General features: G+C 44.8%; 2 protein-coding genes across 5 annotated transcripts in view; one reads left to right on the plus strand and one right to left on the minus strand.

Moving 5' to 3' along the window:
* The window catches only part of HECTD4 (HECT domain E3 ubiquitin protein ligase 4), a 77,725-nt gene extending 74,465 nt beyond the window's left edge, over positions 1-3,260 (plus strand). For all 4 annotated transcript variants that reach the window (XM_075110038.1, XM_075110040.1, XM_075110039.1 and 1 more), the window contains exon 76: positions 326-3,260. In XM_075110038.1, coding sequence (XP_074966139.1) covers positions 326-462 — 137 coding nt within the window. In that variant the 3' untranslated portion in view covers positions 463-3,260. The remainder of the gene's footprint in view (positions 1-325) is intronic.
* A 905-nt stretch (positions 3,261-4,165) lies between these two features.
* TRAFD1 (TRAF-type zinc finger domain containing 1) lies at positions 4,166-14,628 on the minus strand. Its single transcript, XM_075110044.1, has 11 exons — positions 14,304-14,628; positions 12,821-12,956; positions 12,694-12,747; positions 11,233-11,497; positions 9,933-10,202; positions 9,120-9,193; positions 8,723-8,938; positions 6,760-6,886; positions 6,141-6,447; positions 5,323-5,389; positions 4,166-5,094 (listed from the first exon to the last, which is right to left on the minus strand). Exons 1-11 carry the CDS (start codon positions 14,351-14,353, stop codon positions 5,053-5,055), a joined length of 1,608 nt encoding a protein of 535 aa, XP_074966145.1. The 5' UTR covers positions 14,354-14,628; the 3' UTR covers positions 4,166-5,052.
* Position 14,629: the final 1 nt, after the last annotated feature.

Consider the following 14,629-nt stretch of genomic DNA (forward strand, 5'->3'; position numbering starts at 1 on the left):
GTGAGCGAGCTTGTTTTTAAATGGTGTAAAGATAAAATTTAAAATAAATTCAAGTACTTAAAACATTGCCCTCTAGAGACAGTAAAAGACTTTGTATGGTATTTATCTCATTATTTTAAAATGATTGATTGGACTGTCAGAAAAATATCAGCCCAAGGTCTGACTGAGGAGCACAGCAGAATTTAAGGTTCAAGGGACATGTTACAGACAGGAATTTTATTATTTTGATACTTCTTAGTAAGAGGCATGGGGGAAGGATGTCTTTGGGGACTAAGGTGGAAAGTGGAGGGCATGTTCAGACCCTTCTGGTGCTGCTTCCCCGCAGGTTCGCCAGACTCTCGGTACATCCGTGTGGAAACGTGCATGTTTATGATCAAACTTCCTCAGTACTCCTCGCTGGACATAATGCTGGAAAAGCTCCGCTACGCCATCCATTACCGCGAGGATCCCCTCAGCGGCTGAGAGCGAGAAGGGGATGCCTAGAGGTGACTGTCCGGACTGTTTCATGGCTCTGCTAACGTTGGAAACCCTTCAATTCACATAAAAATACCTCCTGTAACACTGTGTGACAAGCTGGAGGTTGATTTATTTTCTGAACTTTTGTTCCCGTTACAATAATTACTGGAAGACTTACATTTTGTATTTGTAGACTTTGTGGTGGACTGGTTATTTTGCTGCCTTGTTTGTGGAATATTTGTAGGATAGTTTAGTAAAGACCAGTTTGTGTATAATTTAATTTTGAAAAGCCTTTAAACATGTACATTTCTAATTTTGTAATTTACAACGATATTACCCATGCGAACACAACGCAAGTGAGGGCGTTCTGGGTTCGGGAGCACTCGGAGGTGAAGGCTCGTAGATCGCTCTCCCCTGAAACGTTTTTGAGTACAAAAATGGAAAGTGTCGGGTGTGGGGAGGGAATCGCTGCGGGCACCTGCAGGAACAGAGCGCGGTACCTCTGTCGCAGGCAGAGGTCGTGCAGAATTTCTAGCACTTGCTTGAGTTTCAGAGCAGGAAATACGCTGCCAAGCTGCATGTTTACGTTTTCACCATTTTCTTCTAACTTTTTAAACTCTAAGCAAGCACACGGGTAGCTGCCACAGTTAATTTGGGGTTTCAGCTGAGCACTTCTGATTAGGAAGATTTATAATGGAAAGAACAGTGAAAGGGCCATAATTCAGTTGTGTTCTTGCCCTAGATGTTCTTGAATGTCTGCTTTGCTTAGCAACAAAGTAACTTATTGCAATTAAAATATTAGCAGAAACAAAATGGCTTCTCTCTGTATGGTGTAAGATACCACAGTTCAAGCTTATAATCTGTGACTTTATCCTATTTCCAAACACGCTCTCAGAATAAGCAGTGTGTGCTTAAACACCTGGAACTCGTTTTTGTACTCAAAAATGATCTTTGATCTATGAGCAAATTATCCTGGAAATGTGACACCCGAGAGGAGGATGAGGTGGGGGAAGGCACAAAGTTAGGCGTTTGAAGGTGAAGCTTCTATTTTCTGTGGAGAGATAATAGCAGACTGTGGAGAGAGAACAATTCTCTGACTTTTGTATCTTGTGAAACACGTTCTGGGGTGGTTTCAAAAGAACACATCAACACCTGTACCTTCCTTTACTCGTATAAAAGCGCTTGCCCTGCGCTGGGTGCGTTTAAAAGTACGGCACTGCTTTGTTGATCGCTTAGAACCCGGCACGAGTGAGAACTGCCTGCGTGCTGCAGAACCGAAGAGAACACGCTGAAACCACTGCTGTGCGACGGCTCGGTGCTATGTGTAAGTTAAGTGCCAGCACTGAGCTGCGAGTCCGTTGTTTTCCTTGCGACGTGCTTAGCACGCGTCAGCCACGCAAAGGGTGGTGTGTGTGTAACTGTACTTGAAGGTCGGTCTTGTATGTCTCTCTATAGAAGACAGCATACACTAACGTGGCTTGTCGGTGGTGATGGGTATCGAAACCGCTGTATTTATTGTATATTATTGTGAATATTGGGTGTGATGAGTGTGTGGAACTTGGAAGATGTGAGTAAGAGAGAAAAGCCTGAACAAGTGTGTATATTCCTGTTCTTCTGTGAGCAAATGGGAAAATGTGTGTGCAACAGTTGTAGAGATAGTTGTTGGCATACGGAGTCTCCTGTGGTTAGGAAAGCTGTGTAACCCTCCTATTGCATATTGCCCTTTCAAAGGAACAGATACATGTAGGAAGAATATTTACTCTTCAATCTTGTCCATTTCCACGTAGAAGCATATATGTAGCTGAGAAATCATTCAGAGTAAGCGCAAACACACGTGGAGTCTACAAAGACCAAGGGGAAAACGAAGCAGAAGGAATGGCGTGGAGCGGCGTGTTCCCGTCCGGGACGTGCGCCCCCAGACGAGGGAACGTGAAGAAGGTCGGTTGGATTTCACGGCAGAACTGTTGTTGCTGACAACGATACGCCTGGGGTTTCTTTCTGGCGATTGGATCGCGGGTTTGCATTGGGCTTAAATCGCCCGTTTCAAGCCCTTAATGCTTTGGGTGGGCTCGCAGCGCAAATGCCTCCTCGCTCGCAGGGGTTCGGGAGCTCGGTGTGCCAGTGTCCGCCAAGGCTATGATTACAGCTGTGAGTCAGAAACTGCTGCTAATGTCTGTCCTCTCCTTCCAGAGAGCACATGGGAGCAGAACATATCTGCATCTTGGCCCTGAAAAGTGTGCTGTAAAGTTACTTGATACGTATTTATTACAATTAATTATTTATGATTACAAATAACAAACTTTCAGTCAATGCTGTTTACACCTTGCTGTGTAAATGAAGCTTCTTATACAGGAAAAATGTCACACCAATAAATAACCTTCATTGACTTGGGTTTGTTTTTTCTGAAGAGCGCTATGAGCCCTGCAGGAGAGTGGGTCGTGGTGGGGGCCTGGCTTTTCTTTTTACGTTACTGGGAAGGAAGTGCTGCAGTGGTTCAACTGTAGCTCAAATGGCCTTTTAATTAAAGCTTTTCTAATCATCATTACTTCCTTGTGCTTTAACGGAACTTGACAGTGTCTGTACTAGGCTTGTTTGTCAAAGCAAAGATCAGTTTGTGATTTTTTTTTTTTTTTTACTATATATTCCTTCAGAATGTAAAATTATACTAAACAATGGAAAAACTCTGGAGCTGGGTATTAGTTCTAGCTTGGTGTGTGTCCATCTTGGTACCGTACACAGCATTAACCTGTTAAGTGCTCTTGGCCATACAGTGTACACTTGCATAAAGGCGATTCTTAACATCCCTTTAGACGTACTGTGTCCTTATTTGGGGCTGGAAATAGTTGAAGAAGTCCTCCGACTGCCAAAGCTGTGTTGATGCAGAGGATTAGAACTGCTAGAAATGAAGCTGAGGTTATCTGCTTTTAAATCCCACTTTTATGGGTTAATACACTGTAATTTGTATTTACTTGGAACAGAAATGTAAATATTTTGTACAAAAGGGAAAGGAAGCACAATGATTGCTAATATTTCCTTAATGGAGAAAGTGCAGTATTTCTCGTGCCTGAGGCATAACGCAGGCTCAGCCACGTTGTCGGCTCGGTAGTTAGTTATTTTTCACACTGACAGTTTCTGAACGAGGCGTCCTGTTCACCTTCACGAACCACACGAAGCCAGCTTAGAGTCCCTTATCTTGCCATAGCAGTTTTCCCCAGAAATGCCATCGCAAGGTTGTTTCCCACCTGTTTTTAAATACCTTTATTCTGCTTTTCTTGTATAAATAAACGCTTACATTTGGTGGAAGCGTCCGTAAAATGTCTTTATTTTAAAACCAAGCTCCCTTCAGCCATCATTAGCCTCCCGCGCTGCAGCGCGGGGGGCGGCCTCTGGCAGCAGCCTTGCCCTAGAAGGGTGACGGGCTCACGAGCCCTGCTGACGCCACCTCCGCTACCCCGCTAATTAGGCAGATGCCCACGGGCCAGCTTTCGCATTACCAATTCCCTAAGGCTGGGCCAAAGCACAACGGTTGACCCAGCTCCCGTAGAACATTAGGGCTTTGTTAATGCAGGTAATAACGGTGGAGCACAAACTAACGAAGCCCGCTGCCCCTGACTCTGAACTGGCCAGCACTAGGTGGGGGTGAGAAACCTACCCTCAAACGGCATTTGTGATCCCACGTCACCTCGTGCAATAGACTTTTACTATGTGATGGTTTGGGACATGATTAGATAAAACTTTATTACAAGGAATTTAAAAAGCATGGACTAATACAGCACTAAAAAGCATCTTACAGCTGTGGGCTCAGAGCTTCTCCCCAACAACGGTGGTTCCCCTCTCCCTTCCCCGGGCACATCTGGTACCAAGCTGTGACGTGGGGGTGGAGGCGCAGCCCCCACCACCCCCGGGGTGCTTGCAGCATCGCCTGGCTGAGCCCTGCCCAGGGAGGCAGGTATGCCACGCAGCTTTGGGAATGGGCTCTGCTGCAGGCTCTCCCGTGACACCCCACGGCCCCCCGCTCCAGCTCCTGCTGCAGAGGGCCAGCTGCGCCAAGCCGCTCAACGCGACCCCGCGTCCCCAGCTGAGTTGCCCGGACCAGCTGCCCTCACAGTGGCGGGCCCTCTCCAGTGCAGAGCCCAGCCTTCGGAAGGCTCAGGTCAGCTCCTGGGCCCGCTGCTTCTCTGGCATCGGCCAAGCTGAGAGCTGGCTTTTTTGGTTTTCATCGACTTGCTGTCTTCACAATACCTAACTAGCACAGGAGCAGCAGTGTGCCTGTGTGAAGCTCAGTATGTCAACAATTCCCTTTCACTGTGTGTCACAAAAAGCCAGTACGAAAACATAACCCAGGTGGTTCCCAAGGCAGGAGCACACCTGCTGTCTGGGGGTGGTGCTAATATAGAGCACAGAAGTAAAAACTTGTTGTATATGCTCACAAATTAGAGATAGATATAAAAAGGCCACTGTCTATAAAAATTTAAATTCATAGAAAGTCCTCAGTGACAGGGCAATATAGGAGTTCACTTGCACTCAGCTAAATAAGTACTTGAGTGCACAGTAATAGTGTCCAGAGTGCCGAATGTGTTTTTTGTAAGTGGTGGATCACTTCTCTGGATGACCAGATGATGGGCTCTGTACTTTTGCCTAAAGGGAGGGAAAAAAAGTAAAAATGCTGGTTTCAAAGAGTACTTGATAACAAGCAACTAATGAACACCTCCCTGAAGCAGGAAGGACTGTAAAATAAGCCCATTGTCCTGGCAAAGCTATTGCTCAAGGGGTAACAGCCAGGCACTGTTCCCTCTGAAATGGAGGCGTCCAGCCTGCACCCGCCCACCGAGCGAAGCAGCACGGTCCTGGCACCAGCTGCCTTACCTTGGTGTTCCTGCGCCTCATTCCAACTGGACCGTCCGCCATCCCGAGGCTCCTTCCTCTTCCACTGCTGTAGGAAAAGAACAGGGACGCTTCCTGGTGAAGCAAGCCTACCCCTTTCAGTGCTCTTTCTGCTGAATACACATAGGTCCTTCACTCCAGGGAGATGCTGGAAGGTCTAGGAAGAAGCCCTTCATTCTCCTGAACCATGACCCAGTTATTTTTGTAGCAGAACCACCACAGCCTGGTCAACTGCCCACAGGCATTTCAGTAACACACACTGCACCGCAGGGGGAAAAACCCAACAGGTGGCTGAGGCTAGCGGTAACGCAAGCTGAATTAAGCAGCAAAGAAAGTAGGTGATGAGCCATAAAGGCACCACGCTAAAATTTTTTTATTTCATTTTAGGTTTACGCAAGTTTAAGTTTTGAAGGAGCGCAGAGAAAAGCCGAGAGTGCTACAATGGCTAGGTAACAGTGTTGGATAACGCCTTGTCTCCCAGTGACCATTTTGTCCATTCTATTTTGATACAAAAGTTTGGGACTCAGATAAGCAGCAGTCAAATTAAGCTGAAGGAAACCCTTTCAGCCACGGACAAATATGAGGGAATCCAGATTTGTACCCTATGGAAATGAGGCAGAGGACCAGAACAGATTTGTCACTGCTGCTGCTGTTGGGCTGCTCCCATATGAAGATCAGAATGTGCCAAGCCTGAGGCTGCGCCCCCCCTTTCAGCAGAGCAAATAATCAGGTGCCACTGAGCCCTTACGCTTTAGGGCAGGCCCGGGGTGGCTGCCTGAAATGGCAGAGAAAGGCGGTACCTTGGTTGGGCTGGAGAAGTTCTCGAGGAGCTGGATGTGAAGGCTTCAGAATGAGAGTCGTGAGTAGGTCTCTCACGTGGCTTTGTCCCTCCTGCAGATTCACTCGCACCGCTGTTCTTCGGTCCTCCCTCACTCCCAGCCGCTTTCCTGAGCTTCCCCCTTGATTCGGGAGCATCGCTAGCTCTCGCTGAAGAGGACAGGAGTGCGTTCCTGGTGTTTGCCGTGTTGCTCAGTGACTTGGTCCCTCGTGCAGGATGGCTGAGCCTCTGCTGCCCAAAGCCTTCTGTGCACCAAGGAGAGACATCTCCTGAGAGGACAAGAATACAGCGCTTCATAGAAATAGTAAATGGAGCATGAGACATTAGAGACTAGTCAGACAACAAAACTAGACCTAATTTCCATTCCAGCAGTACAGGGCTTCATAACCAAGATCTCTGAGGATACTGAGTTTCAGGGATTTAATCTTTCTTGTGTCAAACTAGACCAGTGGTAGGGGATCAAAGGTTTTTAAGTTTTGGAGACAGAACGGGGTAACACCACCTATTTAGCTTGGAACAGGCAGAGTGTTCCTGCAAATGCAAAGGAAAACAGTGTGCTTAAGTCTGTGTTTTGCCCACACCTTGATGCCTGATTCGTCTCCGAGCCAGCTCTGGTGATTCTCTTCTCTCTCTGTTGGCTTGAGGAGCGAGCAGCTGCCGAGATGGAAAGCTGGCTGCTGGCCTGGCTGGGCGCAGATCACAATGGTGCTAAAGCAAAACATACATTTGACTGTTTAAACGACAGCTCCTTCAGACTCATTCCTGCAAAAACACTGCAGAGCATCACCCCTTGGAAAGATTAAGGTTGGTGGGAATTGTTTTTAGGAAGAGGCAGATATTGCTTGATGACACCCACATCCTCTCTTTCACAGAGCTTAGGAATAACCACTAGCTATCACAGGGCCTGAGCAAAAACGGAACTGGCAGCGTGAGCCAGCCCTGCTGAACAGAACAACCCTGTATTTGGGGCCTCGCTGCCAGCCAGCCAACAACCAGACCCTCTCTTATGCAGCCTTCCACCTCTCACACCTAAAAATGACCCTGCAAAGCCAGTCCCAAGCATGGGGAAAGCAGCCCTGAGGGACCGTCACTATAATTCTGATCAAGTTCCTGTAACCAACCTGGTATCAGTGCCATCACAAAACCCACGTCTAACGACAAAAATCAAGTTAGAAGTGATTTCCAAGTCATGCTGCCCCAGAAGTGCCCCCATTGGCTACCCTTGTCATGTTTTTCTGCAGGTTAATTACATCAAGGAACAACAAAACAAGGAGACAGAAACCCATAGGACACACACCAAAAACCTGAACTAGAAAGGGAATCATTTGCTGCCCTTGTTAGATACCAGGAATACCAGGTGGAACACAAAACTTTAAATACAGGGTGTCCTTTTTGTGATTTGCAAAGAAACTATATTGTGGCAACTCAGCACCCGTCACTGATTTTTAACAAGTCCTGATTATTGTACACAAACGTCACCAAAAATATTAGAAGCTTGTAAATAAAGCCGACTTTGCACTCTGCATTTCCAAAATAGATAGGGTGAGAGAAAAACACCAAAGTCTTCCAACAGCCAGCTGTAACAGGAAGTGGATGGGACTTCTCCTTAGTGTCAAGCCCTACTATTTAGCAAAGGAGAAGCTATGAAATTTTATCAGATCTCATTTCTACTAATACTACATTTGCTGTCACCAAGGAGAGAAAAGGCCTAGAAAAACAAACCAGCAAAATACAGCTTCACTAGTTCGTTAGGACTGTAGGAACTTTTAACTTCCCAGTTCCTTCAGTCATGAAACAAAATGAGCAAGTTCAGCATTTTCGTAACTTTGTAACAGCAGCAAATTCCAGAGGACTGTCTCTTCTATGTGCACGCCGCCTGCCAAATCTGCTCTTTCAGCGTACAGAGCATTAAAGAACCAAGTGGTCTAGCTGGTCCCTGTCCAGCATTCTTGAAAAGCAGTAACAGCTTCAGCAGTACCAAGACCTGGCATTCCTTCCATATTACAAGTATCAGACAGCAACATTACAGAAGCATCAGAACACCCCGCAAGCCCTCTGCAGCACCCATCACTTCATAAACCCACCACCACTCTCTTAGGCTGAGCCTCAGACAAATCCACACTCTTACCCTTTCTCTCTCCCCACCTACCCTCTGAGATGTTCCTCCATCTCCCAGATATACAGTCTGTGTTGTCTACTTCCTCTCCTACCTCCGCAGACCACGCGCTTGTGCTCCTCTCCTCCCCCCTCAGCTGTGACTCATACATCCTGGTTTCAACATAACTTTTATGTCAAAGTCAAACATTTGTATTGTGCAATTTCAGGGGCTTTTTTTTAGCTTTCATTATAAAGACTTCCAAAAATAATTGTTATTCTTCAGCCTCAGCATACCACCGCCTTTCAGATGGGGCCCAGGAGGCTTTGTTTAGGAAGATCTAGCACAGGGTACAGTTACATAGATGCCTGAAACGTAAGAGGCTGCAGGACTTGGCATAGTTCTTGAACAACTGGATGGGATACAACCAACCAAGTTCTGTTTAGTACCTGATGATGAAAGAGCATCTCCTCTTCTAGTTTGATGCCACAAAATTCACATGGAATCATGAAGTTCCCTTCTGCCTGAACAGCTTGGGGCTGGGACGAAGAGAGAAACCTACGGCTTTTGGACCCAGTAGCACGTAGACCATCATATTCTCGTGGATTTAGAGAAGAACTTATTTTACTGAACGAGGCAAAGGCACTTGCTGGGTTACAACCTGTCTGTTAGGCAAGCAACATGGAAAAATTAGCTCTCTGGACTTTAAAAATCATGCTTTGCAAAGACAAAATTGCTGGAGTTCTCACAGCATCACTGAGTGAAGACTGCACCCTTGTTCAGTCACGGCAGCAGAACAGAGTCTTTACTGCAAACCCTTAGATACGATACAAGAAAGTACTAAACCTGATGAAGAATCAGATCTTCGGCAGGGTAGAGCTCCTCACAAAATTCACATGGCAGCATGATGATCTCGTCATCTGCAAAGTAAGTCATGGTTATATCCTCTACCATAGAGAAGTCCAATGCAGTCGGCTCGACTTATCATCAAAATTCCTAAGCAACAGACTCCTGTTCTGTGCCACAGGACAGCAACCAGAGCAAACACTGAAGAAATAGCTACTCCAGCCCCACTTGCTGAATTTTACAAAAGCAAATTCACATAACCCAGAGTGAGAACAATGTTTCGGAGTCAAAGATACATCGAACGGTCTGGTAAAAAGCCTATTACTGCCTTCAAGAAACTCTTTAGTACCATTTCTGCTTTCAAAATAAGCCAGAACTTAAGGTCTCCCCCACATTCTCCCTTCTTATCATGTTTACTTCACCAAGGAAGTTATCACCTACTCAGTTGTTATGAAGCTCTCAACACATATCAAGGTCAGAGATTCACTAGAGCTTTTATTTCTTCTTCCCTTGCAGCCTTGCTTTAGTAATACCTCTTTGAATAGAAACTACTTTAGATGCTAATATTGCTAAGTTTTGAGGAACCAGAGATAAAGTTTAAGAAAGGAAGGAAGAATGGTACTTACGGAGAGCCTATTCTCCTGTGTATTAATTATCTAAAAATGATTTAGAGGGAGTCTCAGAGAGACTCATTTTGACATTTTAAAATACCTCAATAATCTTTGACTTTCCCAGTCCGAGAATCCTCACTTCCCTTCTCCATTCTCTCAAACTTTATGGAAAAAAAACCACCACAACAGCATTTATACTTACTCTTTATGTGGTTTGATGTGCTAAAAGACACTGAAGAGTCACAGGAGAAAATATTTGGCTTGTCTGTTTCATTAAGACAGGCCGACAGCACAGACTCTTTGGTGTAGTAGTTCTCCCAGAAGTCACTGGGCATTTCATCTGCAGTATTACTGAGAGGATTATTCTCATTTTGTAGGCTAAGAGCCAACACATAGTCTAAATCGGCGTTCCACTCTTCATAAAGTGAAGAATGAGTATTTTCATTTCTCTCCAGCTGCTCCAGTTCATCCTCTTCAAAAGATAAATATAAATTTGAGAGAACATTAAGTCTGCAACAAGCAGTTCACTTTCATGCATGAGACTAGCTCAGCCACGAGGGTTTCACACGTGCACGTGTGGACGCTCATGGAGGTGAGCGTTTCAAAGCCTAGAAGGACACATGTATCAAATTCAGGAGGAAGAAAGAAAACACTCATCTATTTTTGTTTGTAACAAGCAAAAAAGGAGAAAAGGAAGCAAGTAATTCCTCTTACTCCAAAACCTTGAACTTAAGCTTCTTGGAAGCTCTACAAAGTCATGGAGGAACCTTCTATGATCTACACCGTGAACGAGGTCCAATAAATATACTGTAGTCTCGGCCCTTTTACAAGGCTGAAACGTTTCCACATTGTTTCCTCAGTACATTGATGGGAAAACAAATTCCTTTTAACAATATTACACTTGACAACAGTGGGAATTGTATATGTACAGAAGAAAACCATGGAATCTTTTCTGGTAGGAAAGCTATGGGACACTACTGTGGAAATGCGCAGCACTACATATGTGAACCCTCATCCAGATCTCACCTACCCTTCTACTTAACTGATGTAAAGAGGAGTGCAGCTGCTAAACAAAAACAGACAGAATCTGCAGTGAGCAAACAACTCCAATTTCATTTTTAAGCTAGATACTTTGAGACAAAAGAACAGGCAGTGGACTGGGCTTTCACACCGGGTACCTCAGCAGTCCTCTATTTAGTTGGCTTATACCTTTGCAGTTCTATTCCACAGTAAAGTGGTCCCGCTCACATTGCCTCTGGAGCTTTCATTATTCAGTGTTTTTACAGAAAGCAATTACAAAACCTTATACTTGGATCCGCTGCCAAACATCAAATTAGAAGCCAATTATTACTCTCTCTACACCTTACCTCACTTTTGACTTCTTTGTGCTGCTGAAACATTTCTTCTGCTAATGTCCTTAAGTGCTTTGTCTCCTACACAGCTGCTATAAATCTGCTTTTCTAGCACCCTGGGCACTCTCCACAAAGGCCCAGTGCGGTTACCTGATCTTAGTCCGTTTCTAAGGTCTCGAAGGGTGTGCAAATCTGCATCCTCATCCTCAAAGCTAGGCATCGTTCTCACTTGTTTCACCTCTTGCCCACAGACTCGAGGATGGTCTTTTAGATCTTTCACCATGATGTTATGACCGCACCCACCACACCTCTCAGTCCGAGCTCCACAGTAAATTTCATGGTCCTGGAGCTTGTTGAAAGTCAGCTGTATGTCACAGTACTGGCAGACGGCAGGGCGCAGAGGGCACGCTGATGCCTGGAAAAAGAAAGAGGGATTATTATTCTTCACATATGGAAGACTGAGGCAAAGGTGGAGGGAGGTTCTCAGTTTGCTTAAGAGTTGAGCAGTCTATTGTTTCTTTAGCCAGACCCGAAGCTACACTGAAGAAAAGCCTGGAATAAGATACTATGTGAGAAATATAAGAACAACACGTTGTATAACCTGTGTATAAACACACCAGCTGAAGCACTCCAAATACTTAGAAAATGCTTTTTAAATCTGTAACGCTTGGACAGCAGATTCACATGGTGCTTTTTGAAGTTAGCTTTTACACACAGTCTTGACATCCAGTACTAATCAGATTTCACTGAGTACTGCTAAAAACATGTTAGCGTGTGCTATATTAGGGAGCAGATTTACAGCACATTTACTACTCAACAAGAATTGCCTGCGTATGTTTGTTACACTACACTGAATGACAGCTAAGTTGCCCTTCAAATTGGGTTAAACAGAGAAGAAATACATGTTATAATTGCAGGTGCTGCAGTAATACATCATTTGCTTTATAAACAAAACTAAAAGCACTACACACAAACATGCAGGATAAACTACTTTCAGGGTTTTGAACTGGACATGTCTTCAAAGAATATTTTTATCTCACCAATAAGCAGACTCGTGTGGCACTTCCAGAGCTGCCTTTAAATGAGCTTTACATGAGAGCAAGGGAAGGCACTGATATCTATAACAAGACTGCCTGTGACAGCAGCCAACTGGTTTCAGAAACTCAGAAAATTGCACTGTGTCCCATTTTAGTTTATTTTACAAGCTCTTTTAAAAGTCTGTTTGGACACGATGAGTTATTAAAACTCACATAATGACCACAGCAGAGTCAGAAATCTGTAACATTAAAGGAATTTAAAAAGTCAAATTAATTATATTCTGTACTTTTAAAATAGCATAACACTTTTCATCTTCACCCCTGACAAGGACAAAATCACCAGTTAGCACAGATAGCCCTTTTATAAGAAAGCCTGAGCAGGCTCCACCACTTTAAGGCAGTTTCCAGCCACAATCTGTCAGCTGGTGCGAATTTAGAAAGCACGGTTCAATAAAAAGGATGCATCAATCACAGGTTGTAATCCAGGTCTTGGCTGACCGAAACAGTCTAGAATCAGTGCTTAGAAATACCATAGACTATCTTCCAAGTGTCCAATAATATAAAGTCCACCAACCTCATGATCCTTCAAGAGAAATTTTTCTATCTTCATGCTACACTTGCAGGTCACCTACAATAAACAGTCCTTGTTATATTAATTGCCATAGAAGTCAGCAGTTTTAGAGGAGAAATTTGTTTCTCACCTGCACATGTTCAGACTCAATATGGTTCTTCATTTCAGACTTTGGGATTAATTCACTGCAGTAGCGGCATACTTCAATATTTCTGCTGCAGTGGATTTCATGCATGATGAAATTAGCAACAGGAATATCCTTTTTGCTATGAGAGGTCACAGAGGTTACTTTTCAGAAAATACACTGACAACAATTTCAAGCAGTTTTTCATTAAAAAAAAAAATCCTAAGAAAGCTTTCTGTGAATTCACGGGTTAGAGAACTGACTAACGACAGAGAAACACAAGCCCAACCAGGCCTCCACATTCCTTTACAGTTGGCATATTAACATATATAGTGTGCAACGGTCACAGTTTTCATACTTTATTAAGATAAAATCAAGGTGGATTTATTTCCTTGTGGGAAAGACAAATTTTGCAGCATAAACAAGTTATCACCAGGTTCAAGTTAATAAACTAATCTGAGAACATAAAAGTTTCTTCCTGAAAATAACTTGGCTATGACAGATCAAACAGTGCTCTGCCTGGATAAAATAAAGAACAGATCCTGTTAGACCAGATCTGTTCAGGGCATGATAACGGTAATCATATCACTCTATAGCCAAAATTCCCAAACTCACCTCATTTCTATGATACTCATTTTCCTTTCCTGAGGAGGATGCAAGGCTTATGAACACAAAAGGTGCAAAAAGAACTGAGGCGCTAGAAGCCCTTATTCCTGCCCTCAAGCAGGCAGCATCATTTCTAGGTGGATGTATCATTCCCCCCCTGCACACAAGAACACAGTCTTCAAAACACCAAAATTAACTTTATAACCTACAGCTTAATGCCTTTCACATCACCAAGGAAAAACACTACAGCCTGGCAAAGCAACGAAGTCCAACAGCAGTGTCTAAACTGCGCATACTCACTGCTTGCAAACAAACTAGACTGATGTTGCAAGAAACTGCTTGGATTGCGATGTCTCTTTGAGGAAAAAAAAAAAGTTAATTTCTTTAGTTGCATGTATTCAAGATGCAACTCATGAGATGACATAATTATCACTCAACGTATTGGAGTGTCTGAAGAAAGAGAATTTACAGAGAGAAACAACTGCCACAACAATATGTGCCTATTAATTCTGTTTTTATATCTCTGCCTCTGAGACACAAAGCTGCTAAAGGAAAACCTGGAATCAAGTACTTCATGTGCACCTCACTAAAAATCTTTATTTCTGTTTGAATACTTTGGTTTCTATCTAGTTGCCTGTTAAGTCAGAAACTTGGCTAAAGGTTGGGAAAGTTACTTTCTAAGACGTTAATACTTGCAAAGTGAAACCAAAACCCAAACATTTCTAAAAAGATAGTATGTTCATTATTAATTTGCACCTTCTAGTATTCCGCAGCATTTCAAGGGAATACATACTGCTTACTTATTTAATCCCTGAGCTTCCTGCCCAAAGGACAGGCCCCAACACACAGACGCCCCTCCCGAGCGCTCAGTTTCATTTCTTACCAGTTGCCACACAGCCGGGCTTCCGCCTCGGAGACTGCAGCTATCGCCATGGTTTTGTCCGGGGCGCTGAAGGAGCGGCACCCCCTTCCCCTCAGCCCCTCACGGCTGGGGACACCCGCGCCTCGCCGGGGGAAGAAGGGCGGCCGCTCCCTTCCCTCAGCCGCGGAGGGGGCGGGGGGCGCGTGGGCCTCAGAGGAGGGAGGGCACACCCCGCCGTGGCGGCGCGGGCCGGTTGCGGCGGGAATCGCCTCAGCCCCGGGAAGAGGAAACGCCGTCCCCACCGCCCCGGCTCCCCGCACCGGGCGCGGCCCCGCCCCGCGCTCCCT

Source organism: Phalacrocorax aristotelis, chromosome 15 (genome assembly GCF_949628215.1).
Source record: "Phalacrocorax aristotelis chromosome 15, bGulAri2.1, whole genome shotgun sequence".
Classification (NCBI taxonomy): Eukaryota; Metazoa; Chordata; class Aves; order Suliformes; family Phalacrocoracidae; genus Phalacrocorax; species Phalacrocorax aristotelis.

Bases quoted from the DNA above. Each gene is read 5' to 3' on its own strand.
- TRAFD1 (XM_075110044.1), bottom strand. From the start codon at position 14,353: ATGGCGATAGCTGCAGTCTCCGAGGCGGAAGCCCGGCTGTGTGGCAAC. The intron at 12,957-14,303 runs GTAAGAAATGAA...GACCTCTCATAG, and splicing joins GCCCGGCTGTGTGGCAACTG to CAAAAAGGATATTCCTGTTG. The intron at 10,203-11,232 runs GTAACCGCACTG...TATCTTTTGAAG, and splicing joins TAGAAACGGACTAAGATCAG to AGGATGAACTGGAGCAGCTG.